The sequence below is a fragment of the Mesoplodon bidens genome (assembly GCF_964165515.1).
Source record: "Mesoplodon bidens genome assembly, chromosome: 4".
In the NCBI taxonomy this organism is placed as follows: Eukaryota; Metazoa; Chordata; class Mammalia; order Artiodactyla; family Ziphiidae; genus Mesoplodon; species Mesoplodon bidens.
In genome coordinates, this window is record NC_138160.1 from 144,059,097 (window position 1) to 144,083,630 (window position 24,534).

Below are 24,534 nucleotides of genomic sequence, written 5' to 3' on the forward strand. Positions count from 1 at the left end.
CCACTGTTCCCCGACCGGCCCTTCCGCCTCACTCAGCCGCGCGGCAGAGCGGGACGGGAGCGGACCATGGAGCGGACGACGAGCAAGGAGCTCGCCCTGGTAAGGGGACCTGGGGTCCCAGGACCCCACATCCCTGGCGATCCTCAAGTCCAGAAACTCCAGGTCCCCGACCGCCCCTTGGATTCTCTCTCCCCTCAAATCGGACCCTTCGGAACAGCCTGGGAGTCCCTACCTCTGGCCTCCCGGCCCCTGACCCAGTGAAGTGGCTGGCTCCCTTTAGGGATGGCTGGTGGCGGGAGTGTCTCTGAGCGCATCTGCGGGAGGGACTAGAGACAGACTCGCGAAGACTGGACCCTGGGACGTCCCCAAATGCCACCCGATCCTCCCAAGGGCTAGGTAGGAGGGTACCCGCGGCGCCGAGGGGACTTCCTGAGCCTGGGTCCCTGCCCCGAGTCTCACTGACTCCGACCGGCAAAGGGGGATAAAGCTGGAGGGATCAGGCTTGAATCCGCGGAAGAGGCGGGGCCGTAGTCCCGGGAGCCTTCCCCCTGCGGCGTCCTGAGCCCGCCTCCGCGTCCAGGCGCCGCTGCAGGACTGGGGCGAGGAGACAGAGGACGGCGCGGTGTACAGTGTCTCCCTGCGGCGGCAGTGCAGTCAGCGCTTGAGTCCGGGAGCAGGGCCTCGGGGCACCCAGGTGAGGAACGGGTAGGAGGCTGGGGCCGGGCGGAAGGCGACCAGGTGAGGGCGGGGCTGAGTGGAGGGGAGGAACTGGGGCCCGAAGGAGGGGCGGGGCTTAGAGGCGACCGGGTAAGGATGGAGTGGGGCCCGGGGGCGGCCAGGTGAGTGGGGTAGATGAGGAGGCGGGGCCAGGTGAGGCCGAGGTGACTTGCGGGACTTGGGGACGGAACTGGACGGCAGGGCCTAGGTAAGCCAGGTTTAGTGGGGCGGAGCTGGAGAAGGAGGAGTGGTCTTTAGAAGAGACCAGGCGAGAGCGAGGTGGGGCGGAGAGCCTGGGAACGGGCCAGTGAAGCGCGTCCGGAGAGCTGGGAGCAGCCTGGGGGCGGAGGTGAGGGTGAGGTAGGGGTGGCTTGTAAATGGGGCAGAGGGCAGGGCGGGACCTGGGCGGATGAGGATGTTCCAGGCGGGTTTCGGGGGTCGATTGTGCAATGGGGAAGAATAATGAACTCAGGGGGCAGGATTCAGAAGAATGGACAGGATCGGATGCAAGATCGGTGCTTCCCAAAGACACGATTGGAATGGGACGCTGGGGCCCACTCCTCTGTGTCTCATTGCGGTCACCCTGCCCCGCAGGCCCCCAGCCCCGGTGCCGACACCTTCCTCCATTACCGCACCAGCAAGGTGCGGGCGCTGAGGGCAGCGCGGCTGGAGCGGCTGGTGCGGGAGTTGGTGTCTGGAGACCGCGAGCAGGACCCAGGCTTCGTGCCTGCCTTCCTGGCCACCCACCGGGCCTTTGTGCCCACTGTCCGCGTGCTGGGCCTTCTCCTGCCACCGCCGCCGCCGCCCCTGCCGCCGGGGTTAGTACCAACGGGGGACTCTCATGTTCCCACCCCAGACCTTCACCTGGATACTCCTCTAGCTCCCTCCGGTTTAGAACCAGGACCCCCCCCTCCAACCCCAGAATCTTCCTCCTGAGTCCCCTCCAGCCGCCCTCTTCTTCACCTGATGGAGGAGGGGGGATGTCTTTCCAGGGTAGAGATCAAGAAGACAGAGGGAAGAGATCTGACCTTCAACAACAACCTGAGGTTTGTCCTCCCATCGGGTGTGGGCAGGGGGGCATAGAGGTCAAAAGGATCTGAAGTGTACGGGCCCCAGGGGTCCAGAACTCTGGGCTGGGCTCTGAGGCCCCACCCCTCTGGCCAGGGCTGTGGTGTCAGTGCTGGGCTCCTGGCTGCGGGACTACCCTCAGGATTTCTGGGACCCCCCTGCCCACTCGGACCTAGGCAGTGTTTGCACCTTTCTGGGCTGGGCAGCCCCATCAGGGGCTGAGGCCCGGGAGGCAGAAAAGCTGCTGGGAGATTTCCTGAAGGATGCTGAGCCACAGCAGGAAGAAGAGGAGCGGTCCCAGACATGGGCAGGTGAGCGGGTTGGGGAACCGATAGTGTCCGGAACAGGCATTCTCCCTCCCCTAGGGGTCTTCTTCCCTCACGGAGGAGCTACAGATCTTGGGCAAGGTTCTTAACCCTGTCTGAGCCTCAGCTTCTCCACCTGTAAAATGGGGATAATGGCCGCTTGTTTAAAGTATTGGCATTTGTCTCTCACCTCCCCCACACAACACATCCCAACTACAAAGATAGTCCATCACTGGGTCAGGATACCCTGTGTTTTTGGCTACAAATCATCTATTACTACTTGCCTTAGGAGCTACAGAGACCTGGGTTCAAATCCTAGTTCTGCCATTTGCTGACTGTGCGACCTTGGATAAATCACCTCTCTGAGCCTCAGTTTCCTTATCTGCAAAATGGGGGCAGTGACAGTACTTACCTCATTGGCTTCTTCATTCATTCAACAGATATTTAGCCTCTGGCTCTGGGCACATAACAGTGGACAGGAGCTCCCTCTTCCCTGGGGAAGACAATTAGTGGACAAGTAAATAAACAAATAATGAGGGCTTGGCAAATAGTATTATTTTCATTACTGTTGTTATCACAGATTCTTATTTATTAGAATCTACCACTTATAATGAAATCGATACAATAAATCATACTGATGTTTTCTAGTGAGGTGGGTATCAGCAAACTATGTAGCCTTTTATAGAAAAGTTTGCTGGGACTTCCCTGGTGGTCCAGTGGTTAAGACTCTGCGTTTCCATTGCAGGGGGCATGGGTTCAATCCCTGGTCAGAGAACTAAGATCCCACATGCCACGTTTGTAGCTCTCTACAACAGAGGTCTACAACCTCTGTTGTAGAGAGCTTTGGGGGAAAGGAAAAATATCCACATACTTCATTCAGATCTTTTTTCAGTTGTCATCTCCTCAGACATGCCTTCTCAGATCCCCTCGCAACAAATACAGCCTCCCACTCTGAGTCCTATTACCTGCCTTATTTTTCTGCATAGAACCTATTGGTCTTGTCCCCAACTCTATCCCCAGGGTCAGTTACAACACGGATTTGTCTACTGAATAATTGCATCCTGCTTATAAAGTATCATCTTTCACCCATCTGTGTTTGATCTGATCCCTGTCACAAGAGCTTTATGTATCCCTAATCCATTCTTTAATCCTTAAACTGGCCACATTCCTCTCTGCTTTACAAAGTAGCAACCACTTCTCTCCCCTGGTGAGAGTTATTTATATACATTTTATCCCTTCATCTTCCCTCCTGGTTACCAAGTATCTTTTTTCCTCTGCCTTCAAGATTTCACCAGCTGATTCCAAGTCATCAGAGCTGCACAGGGCAGTGGGGTAGCCACTAGCCCCATGTGGCTATTAAAATTGAACTTAATTAACATTAAATAGAAATTAAAATCAGTTCTTTGGTCACAATGGCCACATTTCTAGTGCTCAGTAACCACATCGGGCAGCACAGGTAGAAAATATTTCCACCACTGCAGAAAATTCTATTGAAAATGCTGCCCTAAGCTATGAGTTCTTGAGGTAAGAGGAGAAAATGAACATTTATTGAACACTGACTTTATGCCAGGATCTGGGAACCTTAACATCCTTGTTTGGGGGTTACTTTCTACCATGGAAAATTTCAGACATATAGAAAGAGAGAGAGAAGTAATGTAAAGAACACTGAAACACCCATCACTCATCTTCAACAATTATCAATTTGACCAAAAAAAAAAAAATTTTTTTCAGGATGATTTGAAGGCAAATCCCAGACTTACGTCCCTTCACACACAAATACTTCGGTTCGCACCGGTAATTGACAAGGACTTTAAAATATATATAATCTTCATGCCCACAATCTTTTCCAACGAAATCAGCAATAATTACTCAATATCAAAAAATACTCATATGGGGCTTCCCTGGTGGCGCAGTGGTTGAGAGTTCGCTTGCCGATGCAGGGGACACGGGTTCGTGCCCCGGTCCGGGAAGATCCCACATGCCGTGGAGCGGCTGGGCCCGTGAGCCATGGCCGCTGAGCCTGCGCATCCGGAGCCTGTGCTCCGCAACGGGAGAGGCCACAACAGTGAGAGGCCCACGTACTGGGAAAAAAAAAACAAAAAAACTTATATTCAAATCCCCCTATTGTTCCTAAGTTGTCTTCTTTATAGTTAGTTGTTTCTTCCAAAACCAAAGATCCATTTAAAGTGTTCTTTTTTAAAAAAATTAATTTATATATTTTATTTTCTTACTTTTGGCTGTGTTGGGTCTTCGTTGCTGCATGCGGGCTTTCTCTAATTGCGGCAAGCGGGGCCTACTCTTTGTTGCGGCGCCCAGGCTTCTCATTGCAGTGGCTTCTCTTGTTGTGGAGCACGGGCTCTAGGTGTGCGGGCTTCAGTAGTTGTAGCACACGGGCTCAGTAGTTGTGGCTCTAGAGCACAGGCTCAGTAGTTGTGGCGCACGGGCTTAGTTGCTCCGTGGCATGTGAGATCTTCTTGAACCAGGGCTCAAAACCATGTCCCCTGCATTGGCAGGCGGATTCTTTACCATTATGCCACCAGGGAAGTCCCAAGTGTTCATTTCTTAGATCTCTTTTTTTCTATGACAGTTCCTCTTTGCCTTTTGATTAATGGCATTAGGGGGAAAAAATGGGTCATTTGCCCCGAGGAATGTCTCACATTCTTCTCCATTCACCTGTTAGCTTTCTCATGGTGACATGAAGCATGTTCCTCTATTCACCATATTTGCTGTAAGAGCTAAAAGTTTGATTAGATTTATGTGCAATTTTTTTCCCCTATGCTCACTTTTTTTTTTTTTTGGTGCTCAAGTTATGGGATTTTTTAATTTTTAATTTTATTTATTTTTTATACAGCAGGTTGTCTATTTTATACATATTAGTGTATACATGTCAATCCCAATTCATCCCTCCCCACTCTTTCCCTCCTTGGTGTCCATACATTTGTTCTCTACATCTGTGTCTCCATTTCTGCCTTGCAAACAGGTTCATCTGTACCATTTTTCTAGATTCCACATATATGCGTTAATATACAGTATTTATTTTTCTCTTTCTGATTTACTTCACTCTGTGTGACAGTCTCTAGGTCCATCCACATCTCTACAAATGACCCAGTTTCGTTCCTTTTTATGGCTGAGTAATTTTTCCCCCATGCTCACTTTTAAAAACTAATATTTTGCGGGACTTCCCTGGTGGTCCAGTGGTTAAGACTCTGTGCTCCCACTGCAGGGGGCACAGGTTCGATTCCTGTTCCAGGAACTAAGGTCCTGCATGCAGCATGGCACAGCCAAAAAATAAAAATAAAGTAATATTTTGCAATGCTACCTGTCCTAATACGAAATGAAAGACAGATAATTAAACAGACTTACACAGATAATTTAAAAATAATAATATGATGCTGGAATTGTAATAGGAAGGAGAAATAAAACAAAAGCAATTTACACAACAATCAACTATACTTGTTGGTATGTCAGTGTCTGGGCATGCCACACCAGGAGACATGATGAAGTTGTTCAGTGCCTTCACCTGCCATAGCATCATGGTGAATATGGCAGCCAGAAACTAATGCAGGGGAGTGCACTGGCGACACAGATGCAGCAGCATAGATGTTGGTGACATCAGTTTCCAAAATGGTGAACAACACTTGCCATTTCCATACAAAACAAAGTTCACAGTCCTCGCCTTTCTAGAGCCAAAATAATTAGTGTTTATGAGCAAGATTGTTGAGTTCTAGGTGCCAAGTATTGTAAACAGGTTTTTCAAGGACACAAATTTCTTGGAGGGACATTTGGAGGCTGGTGGCACAATTCTTCACTATGCGTGCCCAGCCCCTCTTACGGCAAGATTTCAACTTCCAAAATGTCCCCTAGGGGGCGCCACCATTGAACGTCACCTCGGAAAAATCATTCCTATTTATTGAGTACTTTATAGCCGTCTGGTATGCGTGATTTCATTTGATTTAAAAAAAATCCAGGTGAAGAAACCAAGGCACAGAGAGGTTTAAAGTCTTGCTTAATTCGCACAGCACCCCCGTGGATCAGTTTGGATTTGAACTCGGGACGTTAAGACGATAACTTTTCCTTAACCACAAGGTTATACCACCTCTAACCACCAGAAAAGGGCAAATGGATCCTATCCTAATACAGGTTCAAAGTCAAAAAGCTCTATTTTCTATTCTAGCCTTTGGCACCTGGCTTCAGATCCCTGCCATTTACTGAAGATGTGAGTTAGAGCAAATTCCTGCCTCAATTTCCCCCTTTAAAAAGGTGCCTCGCAGGGTTAGTGTATAAATTTCCCCGTTAATCCACCCAAGATGCTGAATGAACAGTTACTGCTGCTCTGATGTTCTTAAAAACAAAGAGATCTCTGTTTCGCAGATGAGAAAAGTGAGGATCACAGATGCCCAAGGTCACGCAGCCAGTCCTGGATTCAAACTTCAGAGTTTTTAACACCCTCTAATGCTCCTTCAGGACATCCAGGGGTTGCCCAGATACCCCGTCCAGACTCCCCTGTAGGCTGCTTGGAAGAGGTGGAAGGACTCATGAGGGAAGGTCCTGAGCTCCTGGACTTCAGTGTAGACGACGTGGCCGAGCAGCTCACCCTGATGGATGCAGTGAGGATCCCGGCTGGGCGCGGCCGGGAGGGGGCGGGACGTAGGGGAGGGGGAAGGGGCCTAGCTGAGCACAGATCCTACCCACCCCCAACCCCCGCGCGCAGGAGCTCTTCTCGCGCGTGCGGCCCTTCGAGTGCCTGGGCTCCGTGTGGTCGCAGCGGGACCGGCCGGGGGCTACAGGCACCGCCTCCACTGTGCGCGCCACTGTGACCCAGTTCAACACGGTGACCGGCTGCGTCCTGGGCTCGGTGCTCGGGTCGCCGGGCCTGGCCGCCCCGCAGAGGGCGCAGCGGCTGGAGAAGTGGATCCGCATCGCGCAGGTGCCTGTCGGGGGATGGGTGGAAGGGGGCATGGGGCACCGAGGCCAGAGAGAGGTCGGAGGCGGGCGGAAGGCCGAGGACTGGGGTCTGGGGATACTCGGAGGATTGGGGCTGGGAGGTGCCTAAGAGAGAGCCTAGGACGTGGCTGGGCGGGACGGGCGCCTGGGACCGCAGAGGGACGCAGGGCTGGTCTAGGAATAAGGATGGGATGGGGGCACTGGGGAGGGGAATAGGCTTGGAGGAGGGACCAAAGCCAAGAGACGGAGGCAGAGGTCCTGAAAGAGACTGGATGGAAGCGGGGCTGGAGCCTGAGCAGAGAGGAAGAGTAGAAATGGGGGCCATGAAAGAGAGTGGGGGCGTGGCAAGGCGAAGGGGGAAGAAGGTTGACACCTGGGGTGAGACTTGGACTGGGGAGGAGGAGTCTGGGTCTAAGACAGATGCTACGGGTCCGTCTGGGGCCCAGGGAGAAGTAAAGAGTGGGGACACGGGAAGCCAAGGTCAGAGGAAGGGAATGGAGGGGCAGCTGGGGGAGGGGCTGGGACTGCAGGTTGGAGATAGGGGGGCCCTGGGGGAGGAGGCTGAATCTGGGTAGCTCGTCAGATATGGGGCGAGCTGTAAGGATCTAACCTGGGGTCACAAGTCACGGGATCAAAGGTGAATCATACTTGGGGTTCAGGCTTGGGGGTGTGACCAGCGGTCCCTCACCCCCGCTCCCCAGCGCTGCCGGGAACTGCGGAACTTCTCCTCCCTGCGCGCCATCCTGTCCGCCCTGCAGTCTAACCCCATCTACCGGCTCAAGCGCAGCTGGGGTGCCGTGAGCCGGTGAGCAAGGGGCAGGGTGCTGGCGCAGGACTCCTTGCCCACCTCATGCCAGCTCTGACTGTCCCCGTGGCCACCCCTGACCCCTCTCCTGTCCCCCCAGGGAACCGTTATCCACTTTCAGGAAACTTTCGCAGATTTTTTCCGATGAGAATAATCACCTCAGCAGCAGAGAGATTCTCTCCCAGGTACAGATGGGTGAGGACCCCTCAGATCCCAGGCCCAGGAAGGGGACCAGGGGCCCGGAAGGGCATTGCTTGTCATTATCATAACATTCAGTGTCCTTTCCCTATGCCTCTAGAATGACCTTCCTCTTGTTTGTGGGCAGCCCTGGGTTTTGACTCCCTCTCCTGCCCTCATTATAGCTCACACTTGGTGGCTACCTTATTTATTCATTCAACAAATACCAGAAGTTACAGGGAAAAGGTCACTGAAGGCCAGAGTCAGAGCAAAGAGTGAAAAAAAAAAATTGTGCTAAGGACTTGACTTTGATAAGAAAAACTGGAAAAAAAAAATGTGCCAACAAGGTTCAGGGCATTTCTGGGGGATCTCCAGGTACAAGGATTCTCACCTGTGTTAAGGCCAGCCTTGGGGGCCAAGGCACCCACAAGCCCCACCTCCCATCATCCCCAGTGAGCCCTGCCCCCTGCTGCTTATCTGTTCTCTCCCCCTCCCTGTTCACTTTCCCTTGGGTATGGCCTTTGCAACTGCTTGTGATGGAGGCATCTTCCCCGAGGGAGGGGTCAAAGAGACCCCAGGACTGCTCAGTTCTTCCCCTTCCCCCAGGAGGAGGCTACTGAGGAGAATGCCCCCCCAGGAAGCCTGCCCCCAGTGAGTGATGTGGTTTGGGATGAGGGACAAGCAGGATCCTGGGTGGGGGGTGGAGCCTGGTGGAGTCAGTGATGGCTGAGAGTGACTGGAGCTCTGGGGGCCACAGAAACTGCCCCCAGGCCCCATCCCCTACCTTGGCACCTTTCTCACGGACCTGGTTATGCTGGATACAGCCCTGCCGGACATGCTGGAGGTCTGAGCCCTGACCCTTGACTCCTGACCCCAGCCTCACTCTCCCTCAGCACAGAGGGCCTCCTGAACTCACACCCATGACTCTGCCCTGTGCTCCTGACCCCAGCCCCCTTAGTGCAGTGGGGCTCCTGACATCCCAACCCCTGACCTTGACCCTTGATCCTTGACCCTGGAGGCTCCAGTTCAGACAAAATTTGCCCCCAGGGGGATCTCATCAACTTTGAGAAGAGGAGGAAGGTAAGTGGGCACTGGGGTGGGCATGTGGGGGGGGGCGGTCCAGGATGGGGGTTGAGCATGGGCAGGGTCTCAGAGGCCACCCCCTCAGGAGTGGGAGATCCTGGCCCACATCCAGCAGCTGCAGAGGCGCTGTCAGAGCTACTGCCTGAGCTCCCACCTGCCCATCCTGGCTGCCCTGCACACCCAGCGCCAGCTCAGCGAGGAGCAGAGGTGACCAACATGTGGCCTGGCCTGACCACCCCCCCACCCACTGACCCTGGATCACACACTGGATCCACCTCCCCCATGCACCTCTCCAGCTCCTCCTAAGACCCCCCTCCTGAGCCCTGACACCCCCCCACCCAGCCTGTCACCTTGCATTGTCTGCGGCCCAGTCGAGGGCCCCAGTAGACCTCTGACCCCAAACTTTGACCCATCTGACTTTCTGACTTCAACCTTTAACATGCAGCTGGGCATTCCATTCAACCATCCCATCTTTCCTTTTCCCCCACCTCTGGCCCTATCTGACCCATGACCTCATTCATAACCCCCACCTGACTCTCTGAGCCCAGTCATTGACCCCCAATTCTGAGCAACTGACTCTTATGTCAGAGCATCCAACTCAACTGTTCCAATGGTTTCTTTCCATTCTACTGAATCCATGATCCTAACAATTGACCTCAGTGATTATCTGACCTTGAACTCTATCCCTGACCGAATTTGACTCCTCAGTCCCACTCTGTAAACCCCTGTGTGACCTGCCAACCAAGCCATCTCATCTCATCCCTGATGAGACCCCACAGCTGTAATGACCCTGACCCCAACATTGGGTGCCCAACCACCCCCCCACACACACATACCCAAAACCCAGCTCCCGACCAATTCTAACTCATTTCCCACCCCCACCCCCATCCCATCTGCATCTTGACCCCTCAGCTACCGCATCTCCCGGGTCATTGAGCCACCGGCCGCCTCCTGCCCCAGCTCCCCACGCGTCCGGCGGCGAATCAGCCTCACCAAGCGCCTCAGTGCGTGAGTCTTGGAGTATGTGGGGAGTGACGTGGGCAGAGATGGTATCCGCTCCTGGGACTGAGTCTGGTCTCAGCCTCATCCCCTGTCTCTATTTTCAGGAAGCTGTCCCGAGAGAGAGGCTCTTCCCCTGGTGGGAGTCCCAGGGATCCTTCTTCCTCCACCTCCAGGTCAGCATCCCATTGGGTAAAGGGGCTGGAGAGGACAGGATCAGATATCAGGGCAGCCACCCCACTTCAGACTCTGTGTCTCCCCCAGTCTGTCCCCAGCGTCCCCCCCATCCAGTCCTAGAACCAGGGACCCTCCTCCCGGCAGTCCTCCGGCCTCTCCAGGGCCCCAGGGCCCCAGCACCAAGGTACCAGGACTATGTGTACATGTGGGACTGCAGGCACCCAGGGCTGTGTGTGTGTGTGTGTGTGTGTGTGTGTGTACAGGATTTGGAGACTAGGTATGTACACAGGAGACTATGCACACAGTTGGCTGAACACCCTAGGGATATGTCCAGGAAGCCATGTGCATTTCCATGGCCCTGTTTGAGGGACTGTCCATCAGTTATGCTCAGATCTGGACCAGAGCTTCCACTTACCCACAAGGCACTCTGGGGTGCAATCACCCACTTTTGCACAGATACGCATTTTCCTAGGAATTTGCATACCTGGAGGGGCAATGCAGGCATGAATATCCACAATATCCACAGGACCATGTGCAGGGTTTTTCATGGACATGGGCTTGTGCGTAGCCAACAATTGTGAGCAAATGGGTGCAGTCGCCGCTCTCTGGTTACACAGGGTTTCTTGTGTGTGAACATGAGTCGTGTGTGAATTCATGTAGCAGGGCGTGAAAGTCTGTATGTGATGGGATTGCATAGATGTCGGCTTGTGTATGTACCCTAATTGCATGTCCCAGGCTTGGGGTGTGCAGGAAGGCGTGTTGCATACAATGAGGGAGGGGCCTCGTGCCCTCACCGCTCAGCCCCCACCCCACTGCCTACAGCTGCCACTGAGCCCAGACCTACCAGGCCCCCGGACCCTGGCCTTGCCCTTGAGTGGCCCTCACATCTCCCTCCCGGGGCAGCAGGGCTCAGAGGCCTGCGTCGTCCGAGTCAGCATCGACAATGACCATGGAAATCTGTATCGGAGCATCCTGGTGAGGGGCTGTGCCTGGGACCTGCTGGTGGCAGCCCTGCCCTTGGGGCTTGGGCTGTCATCCCTCACCTCCCGCCCTCTCTTCCCAGCTCACTAGTCAGGACAAGGCCCCCAGCGTGGTGCAGCGAGCCTTGGAAAAGCACAATGTGGCTCAGCCCTGGGCCCAGGACTATCAGCTCTTCCAAGCCCTTCCTGGGGACAGGGGTGAGCAGGGACAGCTCGGAGGCAGAGCTGGGGGGCAGCTTCAGGAGGGGGGCAGCAGACTGACCGGGATGGTTCTGGCACAGAGTAGGGGTGAGATGAAGCAGGGTTGGGGTAAGAGGCAGAAAAGTATTGGTACCTTCATTAGGTGGGGTCATGAGGTTGTCCTGTCTCAGTGTGAGGGAAGCAGGCACCAAGGGTGACTTCCTAGGATGTATGGAGAAGAAATGAGATTGTCCAGGGTCCAGTGGAGAGCGAGTGTAGAAGGTCATCCGGGCTTAAATTTGTAGAATCGTGAGGTTATTCAGGCTCAAGCTGGTGGAGCACAAGACTGAAGCAGGGTCTGGGCTTGGATCTGAGGGGAAATGAGTTTGTCTGGGGGCTCAGCATGGGGACTCTGAATTTGGCATAGGAGAGGGCCACATGGTACTGAAATTCAGGGTAGGGAAGCATGAGATCGTTCAGTGTACAGGTGAGTAGGAGGTTGTCCAGTTTTCAAGAGGGAGAGGCAACAGGGAACTATATTCAGTATCCTGTGACAAACCATAATCGAAAAGAATATGAAAAAGAATACATATACATATGCATAACTGAGTCACTTGGTGGTACAGGAGAAATTAACACAACATTGTAAATCAACTATACTTCAATTAAAAAGTTTTTTAAATGGAGAAAAAAATGTAGGAAAAAAAAGAGAGAGAAGCAAGAGATTAACATGCTAGGGACTTCCCTGGCAGTCCAGTGGTTAGAACTCTGTGCTTCCCCTGCAGGGGGCATGGGTTCCGTCCCTGGTCGGGGAACTAAGATCCCGCAAGCCCCACAGTGTGGCCAAAAAAAAAAAACCAGAGAGAGAGTGACATATTAAAGGGCATGATGTGAGGTTGGCTGGACGTTAGGAAGGATACATGAGGTTGTTCACGCGTCAAGTATGAGGGTTGTACAGGCTGGAAGTGGGAAGTCAGAAGTTGTCCAAGTTCACGGTGAGAGCAGTATGAACTTGGCTAGGAGTTGGCTGCGGGGGAAGGGTGGGACGGGCAGGAAGTTGATTGGGCTGGGTGGCCTGACTTTGTTCAAGCTTGTAGTGCAGGTTGTCTAGACTCCAGGGGGAAATAGCAGGAGGTAGCCCAGGTTCCCGGGGCGGGAGGTGGGGGGAGACATGAGGTTGTTCAGGCTTTGAGTGGGAAGTGGTCTAGGTTCACAAAGAGAGGAGAATGAGGTTGACTTAGCACTAGCTGAAGGGACCCAAGGTTGTTCAGGCTCCAAGGTGAATGGTGGAAGGTTACCTAGGTCCTTTGTGAGGGAAGTATGAGGTTGTGTGGGCCTTTCACCATCATCTCTACACCTGGTCAGAGCTCCTGATTCCCGACAATGCCAATGTCTTCTACGCAATGAACCCAGCCGCACCTGGAGACTTCGTGCTGCGGCGGAAGGAGAGGGCCCGGCACGCAACCTCAGTCTCCCCAACCTGAGGTGGTCCTCCCCCTCCTCCAGGACATGGGCCCCATGGGCAGCAAGGGGCCTGGCTTCTCTCACCAGGGGGCAGGGAGGGAGCTCTTCTCTGGAAATCTCTCATTCCCCAGTAGAGGCCATTGTCCTCCATACCCTGTAAACTCCCCCCCCCCAACTTTATTGGACGTCATCCCTCTGACCCTTTTGGCACCAGACCCCTATTCCAAAGACATCAGCCCATGGGTGGCTGGTGGAGAGCTTCATCCCATAAACATAGAAAGGGGTGTGGTGTCAGGGGTCAGACCCTCCCCCAGAGAAATCTTGTAACTGTTGGAGACACATCTGAAGCGATAGAAGTGGATGAAAATAGTGATCAAAGTTATGAAAAAGGAGTCAGTCTTGTTTGTTCTGCGCCTGTGCTTCATGTTCACTTTTCATCAAGATAAGAATTAAAAGAAAGAAAGGAAGGAAGGAAGGAAGAAAAAGAAAGAGAGAGAGAAAGAAAGAGAGAGAGAGAAAGAAAGAAAAAGAAAAAGAAGGAAAGAAAGAGAAAGAAAAGAAAGAAAGAAAAAGAAAAACTTAAGAGCCCTAAGAAAGGGGTTGGGTGAGGCATGACTTGAATCCAGGGGGGTCTCTGTCACAAACAGAGGGTTCAGGACTCCCTCCCTCAACATTGTTGGGGTGGTATGATTCTTTTCTGCCATGTATATGGGAGAGTGAAGAAGAAATTTCATTGGAATCAGAGACAAATAACATTATCACCCATGAGTCATTAAGGGCTGTGAGGATGAGAGGGGTGAGCTAGCGGTACTGGGGTAGGATGAAGAAACAGGTAGAGAAGGCACAGACGAAGTGAGCTGTAGGGCCACCCGCAACATAATCATAACAACAACAGCAACAACAACAATGATACTGACTCATGAACTCCCACTCTGCTAGACACCAACGAGGGGCTTTATATCTAACTGTATTAATCAGGGTTCTTTCTGTTTCAAGTGGTCAAAAACCCAAATCAAACAGGTATGTGCAAAAAAGGAAATGAATGCCCGTGTAATTGTAAAGTTCCATGGGTCCAGCTTCAGGCACAGTTGGATCCAGGGACTCAAAAGATGTCACCAGGACTTTGCAACAAAATCTTTTGCCTCTGATTTGCTCTGAGAATGAGACTGTCCGTTGTCTCCCTAAATCCATTCACCTTCTTCTATGGTAATGGAAACGCTGATTTTTAGCTGGCTACCCAGCGTAAAAACCACATTTCCAGTCTCCCTTGCAGCAAAATGTGGTCATATGACAAAGTCTTAGCCAATGAGATGTAAAGGGAAAGGATGTGGGTAAATTCCAGGCTCAGCCCTTGAAGAGAAGGGTTGTGTCCTCTCCTTCTCCCTTTTCTGCCTCCTGGTGGTTAGAATGAAGACGTGGAGTGGATCATCTTGGAGTAGGGGATTCATACCCTCTGAATAACTGAGCCACAAACTGGAAGGAGTGTGGCCCTCTGAGACCAGGGAGCAGCCATATTGTGTTGCTGCTACCTGGATTGTTACAAAAGAGAGAACTAAGTGCCTATCTTATTTAAGCCATCACATTAGGATTTGGGTCTCTATTACAGTAGCCAAAAGAACATTTAAATGACTACTGCCCCACTCCAAGGCAGCCTCACCCTCGTTGGGGCAGTGCCAGGCTTACATCTCACCAGCTCCACCTTCCCATGCAAGGAAAAGCCCTTCATCCCATCAGCCCCAGCAAAAGTCCCAGAGCAGATGCTGACTGGACCAGCGTGTCTTGTAGCCACCCCTGAGCCAATCACTGTGTTCAGAGGAATGTGATATGTTCATTGGCCAGGCCTGGGTCCTGTGCTCTTTCTGTCAGCTGGCAGAGACATTTCAAATCACAGGAATGGAGTCTGGAAGGGCATGTAAATAGAAATTACATTTGCTGTTACTAGGAAAAGGGAGAATTCTGGTGAACATGCAAAAAAAAAAAAAAAAAAAAACAATCCTTAGGGTTCTAAACACTGTCCCTGGAACAATAATGGGGGATGCCCAGGCATCGTCTGGAGTGGGAGAGGAGCTAGAATAATCTAGGTAACATCTAGGGCCTCATGAAAAACAGAGTTAAGCACACAGCACGCTACTTTACAGGATTTTTTTTTCTCTAAGTATTAAGACATTAAGACCAATCGGGACTTCCCTGGTGGCGCAGTGGTTAAGAGTCTGCCTGCCAGTGCAGGGGACATGGGTTTGATCCCTGGTCCGGGAAGATCCCACATGCCGCAGAGCCACAACTACTGAGCCTGCGTGCTGCAACTACTGAAGCCCGCGCGCCTAGAGCCCGTGCTCCACAAGAGAAACCACCACAATGAGAAGCCCGCGCACCGCAACGAAGAGCAGCCCTCACTCGCTGCAACTAGAGAAAGCCTGCGTGCAGCAACCAAGACCCAACGCAGCCAAAAATATAATAATAAATAAATAAAATTAAAAATTTTTTGTTGTTGGTTTTTTTGTTTGTTTGTTTTTGTTTGTTTGTTTGCGGTACGCGGGCCTCTCACTGTCGTGGCCTCTCCCGTTGCGGAGCACAGGCTGCGGACGCGCAGGCTCAGCAGCCATGGCTCACGGGCCCAGCCGCTCCGCAGCATGTGGGATCTTCCCGGACCGGGGCACGAACCCGTGTCCCCTGCATCGGCAGGCGGACACTCAACCACTGCGCCACCAGGGAAGCCCTCCGTTTTCTTTAGTTAATAAGTTTATTTATTTATGGGTCTTCGTTGCTGGGCGCGGGCTTTCTCTAGTTAAGGCAAGCGGGGGCTACTCTTTGTTGCAGTGGGCGGGCTTCTCATTGCGGTGGCTTCTCTTGTTGCAGAGCACGGGCTCTAGGCGAGTGAGCTTCAGTAGTTGTGGCACACGGGCTCAGTAGCTGTGGTCGCGGACTTTAGAGCGCAGGTTCAGTAGTTGTGGCGCATGGGCTTAGTTGCTCCGCGGCATATGGGATCTTCCCAGACCAGGGCTCGAACCTGTGTTTCCTGAACTGGCAGGCAGATTCTTAACCACTGCGCCACCAGAGAAATCCTGGAATGGAGCTCTCTGATTGTCTAATCTGGGGCAGGCTGCCGCAATGAGGTAGGTATCAGCACCACCCCCTCCGCCTTCCCCAGGCATGTACCTCTGTGGGGAGGGTGTTTACCCCAGTTTAAGCTCAGCCCAGGTGAAAAGCTTTTATAGTTTGTTCTATACTTTCCAGATTATTAAAAGAACTGCACACTCCTTGTAAAATAAAATCCCAATAGTATACAAATGTAAGCAGAAAAAAAAAATCACAAATGAAACCTCACACTCCAGAATATATGTAATTTTACAAATGCAGGCTCTTTCGCACATACTGTCCGGCAGCACTGCCCAACACTGTGCAAACACTCAACCGCTTCTCATTATTACGATTATTATTTTCCTACCCAGACTGGGAAGAGATGTTGATTAGCACGATAATATCAGTAGCTTACATTTTTGGAATGTTTGCTATGTACCAAGTCGGATTTTACAGATGAAAAGGCTGAAGCTCAGATAAGGTAAGTCACCTGTCCAGGGTCACACAGCAAGAAAGTGGGTCCTACGCAGAAACCAGAGCTGCTCCCGCCACCCCCCACCCCACCCCTCAAGGGGCCCCCAGGCCCTGGAGGGCCTCTGCCCTCTCTAGCCAGGCCCGGCAGGGCGGCTGCCTCCCTCTTATCTCAGCCCAGGCTGCCTGCTGGTCCCGCCCCCTCGGGGGAGCTGCCACTTGGAGGCGCCTGGCCGGGAAGGCCTGGTCAGCTGTGTCCGGCGGAGGCAGCTGCTGACCCAGCTGTGGACTGTGCCTGGGGTGAAGGAAGGGGTGGGGGGCAGGAGCCCTGGGCCTCCCGTGCCAGGGGCTGCATCATGTATCATCTCAGGGCACCCCTCTGGCCTGGAGTTGGCTTCCTCTGTCTCCTACTTGCTGGGACAACCTGGGCTCCCCCACCCAACCCACCGGACCCCAAGTTTGAAAGCAAAGGTAAGGGTGGAGCTGAGTATGGACCCCCGCACTAGGTCCTGGAGGGCAATTCTGGGGCCTGAACTTCCAGCCTGGGTCCTGGGGGCTATGCCAGGTTCTGAACCCGAGTCTGTGTCCTGGAGCCCCAGCTGGTGTCTGAACCCTAGACTGGGACCTGATATGGCATACTGCGGGTCTGTATCCCCAGACTGCGTCTGCGGGAGAAGCTAGAGAGGGGCGTAAGTGTCCTGTTTTATCTTCTCAAGGAGTCTGGGACATGCTAAACACTAAATGGGGCAGGGGTGGTGCTGGTTCTAGGCCCTGTGGTCTAGAGCCCCCAAGGGGAGGGGACCTAGCCGACCCTCCAGTGGGGGAGGGAGGCTAAAACCAGGGTCCGAGTCAGAGAGGCCCGGCCGCAGGCGTCTGTAAACACTGTTTGCATGCGGGCGCCATATCCCTGGGTCCGCGGGGTTGAGGGAGCGGGGGCGGGGGGCACGGTTGGCGCTATCGGGCAGCCGGGAGCCTGCCGGGGCCGATAGGGGACCCCGCCTCCTGCACACACACACACTCACCCGCACGCACGTCCTGGGCTGGGGCGGGGCCGGCAGCGGGAGGCGGAGGCCTTGAAGGCTGCGCTCAGCTCAGCCGGTCGCGGGGTGGGCGGGCGTGTGTGGGGAGACAATAAGACATGCAACCTACGCATGGGAGTTCGGGGGGCAGCACTTCTACAGACCCCTCGAAGGGCCCCGCTGGGGTAGACAGAGGGGCGGGGCTTTTTTCTTATCGGTCCGCACAGGCGGCAGGAGGGAGGGGAGGATGCTGTGGCCCGAGGACGGGGCTCGGGTCTCCTGACCCCCTCCCCTGGCCCCCATCCCCAGCGGCCCTGCTCACAGCCCGCGAGCCTGAAGAGTTTCTGTGCTTCACCGAGAGGTTGGAGGATTTGGTGTGTTTCTGGGAGGAAGCGGCAAGCGCCGGGGTCGGCCCAGACAACTACAGCTTCTCCTACCAGCTCGAGTGAGTCCGACGGGGCAGGTGGAGCGCCCCACAGGTGGAGGGGGCGGGCGGGCCGAGCAGCGCTCCCCGCAGCTCGCACTTTGGGACTTCTGGTGCCAGGGGCCGGATGGCACCTCCGCTGGTAGTCACTACTGGGAAGCCCACGGGGTCAGGGCTGACACGCTGCCTAGTGGTCGGGGCTGGAACACTCCCGTGATCACGCTGGAGTGCGACCCCAAACTAAAGGGCTGGGACAACACCGCTCCAAAACAGGACTAAGGCGTCGCGTACGTCGGGGCTGGGACGCCCCCTGGTGGTAGTGTCCAGAACGCACCCTCGGTCCCGGCAATGCCTCCCAACTTGCTCCCTACCCTCGCTGGTTCCTGGGCGAACAGGGGTGAGCCGTGGAAGCCGTGCCGCCTGCATCAGGCGCCCACCACCCGCGGCTTGGTGCGTTTCTGGTGCTCGCTGCCTACAGCCGACACGTCGAGCTTCGTGCCCCTAGAGCTGCGCGTCACTGCGGCCTCCTCGGGCGCTTCACGTTACCGCCGTATCATCCACATCAACGAAGTGGGTAAGAGCGCTGGGAACGGGAGAGTGGTCGGGAGGGAGTCCCAGTCTCCGCCCACCCGAGCAACCCCTCTCCACAGTGCTCCTAGACCCTCCCGCTGGGCTGCTGGCGCGGCGGGCAGACGAGGGCGGCCATGTGGTACTGCGCTGGCTCCCACCGCCTGGGGCACCCATGGCAAGCCTCATCCGCTATGAGGTGAACATCTCGGCAGAGAACGCCGCTGGTGGCGCGCAGAGGGTGAGGCTCGCTCCTACGGCCTAGCCCCAAGGGCTCCAGAGTCGACAGGCCCTCTAGGTCCCACCCAGACGGTCACCACGGCCCCGCCCCCATGGCCTCGCCCCTCCACCTCCCGCCCAAGACAGCTCCATGTCCACCGACTTGTCCCCTTTCCCAATGTCCCCTCTCCCCAGCCCACCTGGACTCAATCCCACTTAACCCTTGTCCCAAACCCTAGACTTCTTCAGGACCCGCCCCCTCTGTGCTCTGGCCCCGCAGTTAAATAGCCCGAACCCGCCCTCTTCTACCTGGGGCCCCATCTTGATTGGCCCCGACCCTTCCTGGGCCCCGCCTCCTGCTTTTATTGCCCGCCTCCCCATGCTTGGGCTCGGTTCTTCCTTTATCTGATTGGTTCGGTCCCTCAGGGTCCACCCTCACATGCTCTCCTTTGCCCGCCCCGCCCCTATTGGCGACACCTCTCACCTGGGCCCCGCCTCCAGGTGGAGATCCTCGACGGCCGCACTGAGTGCGTGCTGAGCAACCTGCGGGGCGGAACGCGCTACACCTTCAGGGTACGCGCGCGTATGGCCGAGCCGAGCTTCGGTGGCTTCTGGAGCGCCTGGTCCGAGCCTGTGTCGCTGCTGACGGCTAGTGGTGAGGCCCCAGGCAGGGGTGTAGAAGGGGCCGGGCGGAGCATGGGGCAAGCTCACCGCCCTGACCTCCTCCCTGCTCCCCAGACTTGGACCCCCTCATCCTGACGCTCTCCCTCGTCCTCGTGCTCATTCTGCTGCTGCTGGCCGTGCTAACCCTGCTCTCCCACCGCCGGTGAGCGCCCCACTCGGCACCTGGCTCAGATTCCTCCCCACCAACGTTCTCCTTTCCCTGTGGGAACCTAGGCTCAAAGAGGGGCAGGCACTTGCCCAGGGTCACACAATGAGGAGTCAGTGGTAGGACTGGGATGCAATCCAGGTCAGACGCAGACTCTTACTTAAAGTTCTCTGCTCTTGGGCATACTTTCACCTGGTTTTCCTCCTACCTCAGTGGCTGCCCCTTCTTGGATTCCTTTGTACTTTTCCCCAAATTCATCAACTTCTGTAAAATCAACCAGATGGGCTTACTGAAAAGATTTAACCCCAAGTGCCTCCCACCCCTGTTGTCAAGCTCCTTAGATGCTTTACGATATGACCAGCCATCCTGAGGTTTTTGTAATTCCAAGTACAAACCATGTGTTTTCACACCCCCAAGGCTTGGCACATCCTGTTCCTCCTGCCAGGAATGTCCTTCTTGCCATGTCTGCCAAGCAATCTCCTAGTTGTCTTTCAAGGCCCTGTTCATTTACTTGGTTGGAAAATACATACTGAATGCCAACTATGTGCTAGGCACTGGGGAGAAAGTGTAGAACAAACCAGACGTATCCCTGACCTTGTGGATCTCATAGCTGAGTCACACAACAAATAAGGGAATCAACAGATATTTGATTATAAATTGTGATGAGTGATATCACAGAAATAAATGGGGTGTGGGGCCATGACAGGATAGTCAGGGAAGGCCTCTGGGAGGTGACATCAGAGCAGAAACCTGAAGTCTGGTAGGAGGCAGCCACATGAAAAGCTGGGAGAAAACCCAGCAAGTGCAAAGGCCCTGCGGTGGGAATGAGCTTGGAACATTGAAGCAGCTGCAAGAAGAGCTGTATGGCTAGAGAAGAGTGTGTAAGGGGGTAATGGTGGATGACGAGATGAAGGAGGTGACAGAGGTCAGGCCATGCAGGGTCTTCTGCAGGGCTGTGGGGAGGAATCGGGATTTTATTCTGAATGCATTGGGGAACTGTGGAAAGGAGTAAGGAGGGAAGTAACATAATGGACCTTCAGACAAGACTGGGTGGGTTTTAGAGGGAGCATATTGAACTCCTATGCATCCTTCAAAACTTTGTTCCAGTTGCCCTTCTGTAGAGCCTGGCAGATGCTTTGGCCGAGCCCCTGTTCCTCAGCCCCACGCACTCCTCTGCCTTCATCATGATCACAAGGGGCTAGGAGTATCTTTGCCCTGTGACTGGTGCTGAGGGGGTGCTGGTGAATGTTCAATGACACATGCCCAGGTATTCGTTTCTTTTGGCTTCACTAGGACTCTGAAGCAGAAGATATGGCCTGGCATCCCAAGCCCCGAGAGCGAGTTTGAGGGCCTCTTCACCACCCACAAGGGTAACTTCCAGGTAGGTGGCCTGGTTGTCCCATCAGGGCCTGGGGTTTCCCTGCTCCTGTGGCTGAATCCCCAGTCTCTGAGCAGGCTGCTGCTGTTTTCCCCAGCTGTGGCTGTACCAAACTGATGGCTGTCTGTGGTGGAGCCCCTGCACCCCCTTCACAGAGGACCCACCTGCCCCCCTGGAGGTCCTCTCTGAGCACTGCTGGGGGGTGACACAGGCAGTGGAGCCAGGGGCAGATGATGAGGGGCCCCTGTTGGAGCTGGTAGGCAGTGAGCATGCCCAAGACAGCTACCTGGTGCTGGACAAGTGCTTGCTGCCCCGGAGCCCACCCAGCGAGGACCTCCCACAGCCTGGTGGCGATTTGGATATAGCAGCCATGGATGAAGCCTCAGAAGCATCCTCCTGCTCATCTGCTTTGGCCCTGAAGCCTGGGCCAGAGGGGGCCTCGGCTGCCAGCTTTGAGTACACTATCCTGGATCCCAGCTCCCAGCTCTTGCGCCCGAGGGCACTTCCCCCTGAGCTGCCCCCTACCCCACCCCACCTAAAGTACCTGTACCTCGTGGTGTCTGACTCTGGCATCTCAACTGACTACAGCTCTGGGGGTTCCCAGGAAGCCCAGAGGGGCTCATCCAATGGCCCCTACTCCAACCCTTATGAGAACAGTCTCATCCCAGCCCCGGAGCCTTCACCCCCGAGCTACGTGGCCTGCTCCTAGGACTCCAGCACTCAGATGCACGGGGACCCAGAATGACCTCAAGTGCTACTCCAGGCCCAAGATTTATCCGGCAGGGTCAGTGAGGCCTGCTGACCTTGGCTCTCTGCTCAATTCATCCTGGTCAGAAAGTCACAACCTTGCAGTACTTTTAAATGTACAGTGTTTTGTGTAGATATATAAATATATATAAGTTTTCTGTCATGACTTCTATAAATACCTGTAAGCCCCATCTTTTCCCTGGGCCCAGGACATAGGAGAAGCAGTAAAAGGCCTTGAGTTCAGTCTTAAATTCTGACCTGGCAATCTGAATAATAATAATAAAATGAATTAGTTAGTACGTTATGCTAGCTGCCCTAACAAAGCTGCCCTGAAACTGAGTGGCTTAACACATTAAATATTTTCTCATTTCTCAATTCAAACAGGTGGGCAGCTATCCCTGGGATGAGTCAGAAGCCCAGACTGTAGCTTTACCATCCCCCAGGGCTACCCTGGGGTCTTTAGATGGATCCTCTGCATCCTGCCAGCCAACAAGAGAGAGACAGCAGAAGATTCTGTGGCCTTTAGGGACCTAGCCTAGAGGTGGGCGCCATCTCTTCTTCACAAATTCTACCGGCCAGAAATGGTCATGTGACCCTAGCAAGAACCATGGACAGCTGGGAAATGTAGTTTAGCTGTGCACCCAAGAGAGAAAAGCTGTTTAATGAGCTGCTAGCTAGTCCCTGCCACTAATAATAATACCAGTAACATTCATTCCTAGGGCTTTATTCTGAATCAGGCCCTAAGACAGCACTGTGATGACAGGTGGCTCAATGGGAGTTCTGGTTTAACCACTTTTAAATAGTTTGACATAACCTAGGAAAGCTGAACGTATGCATACCTTCTACTCCAGCAATGCCACTTCCAGGTATGTACCCTAAAAACCCTCACACACATGAACCAGGATATGTGTACAAGAGTGTTAATAGCAGTAAATAAGTCAATCTGATGAGTAAATTGGGGTATAGTCACCCAAGGAATTATACAAAGTATGGGAAAAGGAATGAATGAAAAAATGTGGCCGAATGTTTTTTGTTTTTTGGCTGCGCTGCATGGCATGTGGGATCTTAGTTCCCAGGCCAGGGATCAAACCCGTGTCCCCTACACTGGAAGCATGGAGTTTTAACCACTGGACTGCCAGGGAAGTCCCACAGCCGAATCTTAGTAACAATGTTGAGCGGGAGAAGAAGCAAGTCTCAGATTACATTTATCATGAAACTCTTTACAAAGTTCAAAACAGCAAAATTAAACAATATGTTGACAATATGTACAGGATAATGCTATATTTATGAGAGAAAAAGCCCTTTATAATCCTTTAGGTCTCTGAATTTGCATCTGTCCCTGAGGTAGGTATTCCAGCCATGCAAAGTGAAGCATAGAGAGGTTCTCACATCCCAAACCTCAAGGTTGGCCTCCAGAGCTTGAACCCTTGTGCAGGCTGGTGTCACCAGCCTGCATGGGCCACGGGGTGACTGTCATCTCTCCATCTTGTCGGAAAGTCACCCGCCACTCTGCCCTGGGACCCAGCCCACCTGGCTCCAGGCAGGCTCGGAGGCAGTACTGTCCTGGGCCTGGTGCATCGGGCTGCAGCCAGCACTGGGCAGGGAAATACCTCTGAAGCAGTGCCAACTGCAGGGCAGTCGCACTGTCTTCCTCCTCCTGGGTCTGGAGGGCCACAATGAGTCCACAGCCCCGGCCAGACCCAACCCGGTGGCTGAAGTGGGCAGCTGTGTCCAGAAGCAGGGCGGCCAGGTAGGCGGCTTCCTGGGACCCGGGGTCTTCCGCTAGGTACTCCTCCAGGCCATCGAGCAGCACGAGGGAGGGGGTTGGCCCCCGGGTCTCATGGGCAGAGCACAGGAGCCGGAGGAGCTCACGGGTAGAGGGTGGGTACTGGAAGCGGATCTTCTAGAGAGAGGAAAAAAGGAAACGGCCAGATTCATCACAGGAAACCAGGCCCTCAGCTATAGCAGCCCTGCTTCCTTGCATACTTTCCTGGACGTGGTTCTCACTCCCCAGACCGCTGGTTCCAGAGTGAAGCAGCTAGCTCAGAGTGGTCGAATATTCTTCTGTTCGCCACGCCCGCCCCCCCACCCCATTTTATTTTTTGTTTTTCTAATTCTGCACTCATCACTTCCCGGTATTAGTTAAGAACAAGGTATATCGTTTTCTCAAATCTCTAGGGCAATCTTTCCACGGAAAACCTGCCCATAGCGTCCGACCCCAGCTTTGACTCCTGCGGCCCAGAAACTCCTGTCCAGACCCGACCCGTGTTTAGCCCCGCCCCTACTCGCCCCTGACTCCACTCTTTGGGCGCCACCCTTTGCTAATTCCGCCCTCTCATTGGATGGTTTCTCACTCAATCTTAACAAAGCTTCGCATAGTCCCACCCCCAACTCGTTCCAGACTCCGTCCCATAATGGCTGCTCCGGCTTGCCCTCCCTTCGTCTCTGCCATTGGTCTGTCTCTGCCTGTCACTCAATCCTCCATCCGCCTCGCTACTGGCTGGTCCGCCTCCGGTCCCGCTCCGCCCCACCTGTAACCGCAAGGGTTCGAGCGCAGCTCCAGTCCCGCGAGGCAGGCTTTGCAGAGGCCTCCGAGTCAGGAAGAGGACAGGGCCTCGGCCTTCCCCTGCCGCCTCCAGGGCCGACGCGAATAGCAGCGCTGTCTTTCCAGAGCCGTGACCGCCGAGCAGCAGCAAAGGCGGTTCAGCCTCAGCTGTGTTCTCCCCGGGGCCAGCCGCGCTGCCCGAGTTTAGCACCCGCCTCAGTGTCTCCGCCATCCGCAGCGTACCTCTGTCCAATCGGCGGCCCGTTCCTTCCCTTGATCCCGCCCAGGACGGGGTCGCATTGGTTACAGTGCACTTAGCTTCTCCATTGGTCCAATGATCTATTCATCAAAGCTAGAT

At 54.2% G+C, this 24,534-nt stretch overlaps 3 protein-coding genes across 8 annotated transcripts; 2 read left to right on the plus strand and 1 right to left on the minus strand.

The window, feature by feature from the left end:
- The first annotated feature begins 44 nt into the window (after positions 1-44).
- On the plus strand, positions 45-15,333 carry RGL3 (ral guanine nucleotide dissociation stimulator like 3). Of its 6 annotated transcripts, none has more exons than XM_081233472.1 (19): positions 45-99; positions 581-694; positions 1,312-1,535; positions 1,710-1,763; positions 1,882-2,096; positions 6,555-6,697; positions 6,802-7,017; positions 7,736-7,839; positions 7,940-8,024; positions 8,623-8,667; positions 8,774-8,860; positions 9,064-9,096; positions 9,185-9,306; positions 10,012-10,107; positions 10,206-10,274; positions 10,363-10,459; positions 11,098-11,250; positions 11,339-11,453; positions 15,126-15,333. In XM_081233472.1, exons 1-19 carry the CDS (start codon positions 67-69, stop codon positions 15,185-15,187), a joined length of 2,067 nt encoding a protein of 688 aa, XP_081089598.1. In that variant the 5' UTR covers positions 45-66; the 3' UTR covers positions 15,188-15,333. The 6 variants fall into 6 exon arrangements, with proteins under 6 accessions (XP_081089598.1, XP_081089597.1, XP_081089599.1 ...); XM_081233471.1 differs by lacking the exon at positions 15,126-15,333 and adding an exon at positions 12,801-13,548; XM_081233473.1 differs by lacking the exons at positions 8,774-8,860; positions 15,126-15,333 and adding an exon at positions 12,801-13,548.
- Positions 15,334-16,719: 1,386 nt separating this feature from the next.
- Positions 16,720-21,872, plus strand: EPOR (erythropoietin receptor). The gene is made up of 8 exons (XM_081233655.1): positions 16,720-16,919; positions 17,777-17,912; positions 18,287-18,465; positions 18,542-18,699; positions 19,179-19,332; positions 19,416-19,503; positions 20,800-20,887; positions 20,982-21,872. Exons 1-8 carry the CDS (start codon positions 16,805-16,807, stop codon positions 21,591-21,593), a joined length of 1,530 nt encoding a protein of 509 aa, XP_081089781.1. The 5' UTR covers positions 16,720-16,804; the 3' UTR covers positions 21,594-21,872.
- Positions 21,873-22,314: 442 nt separating this feature from the next.
- Positions 22,315-24,408, minus strand: SWSAP1 (SWIM-type zinc finger 7 associated protein 1; the record flags this gene model as incomplete). The annotated part of the gene is made up of 2 exons (XM_081233656.1): positions 22,315-23,534; positions 24,163-24,408. 2 exons carry the CDS (start codon positions 24,406-24,408, stop codon positions 23,031-23,033), a joined length of 750 nt encoding a protein of 249 aa, XP_081089782.1. The 3' UTR covers positions 22,315-23,030.
- Between the last annotated feature and the right edge of the window lie 126 nt (positions 24,409-24,534).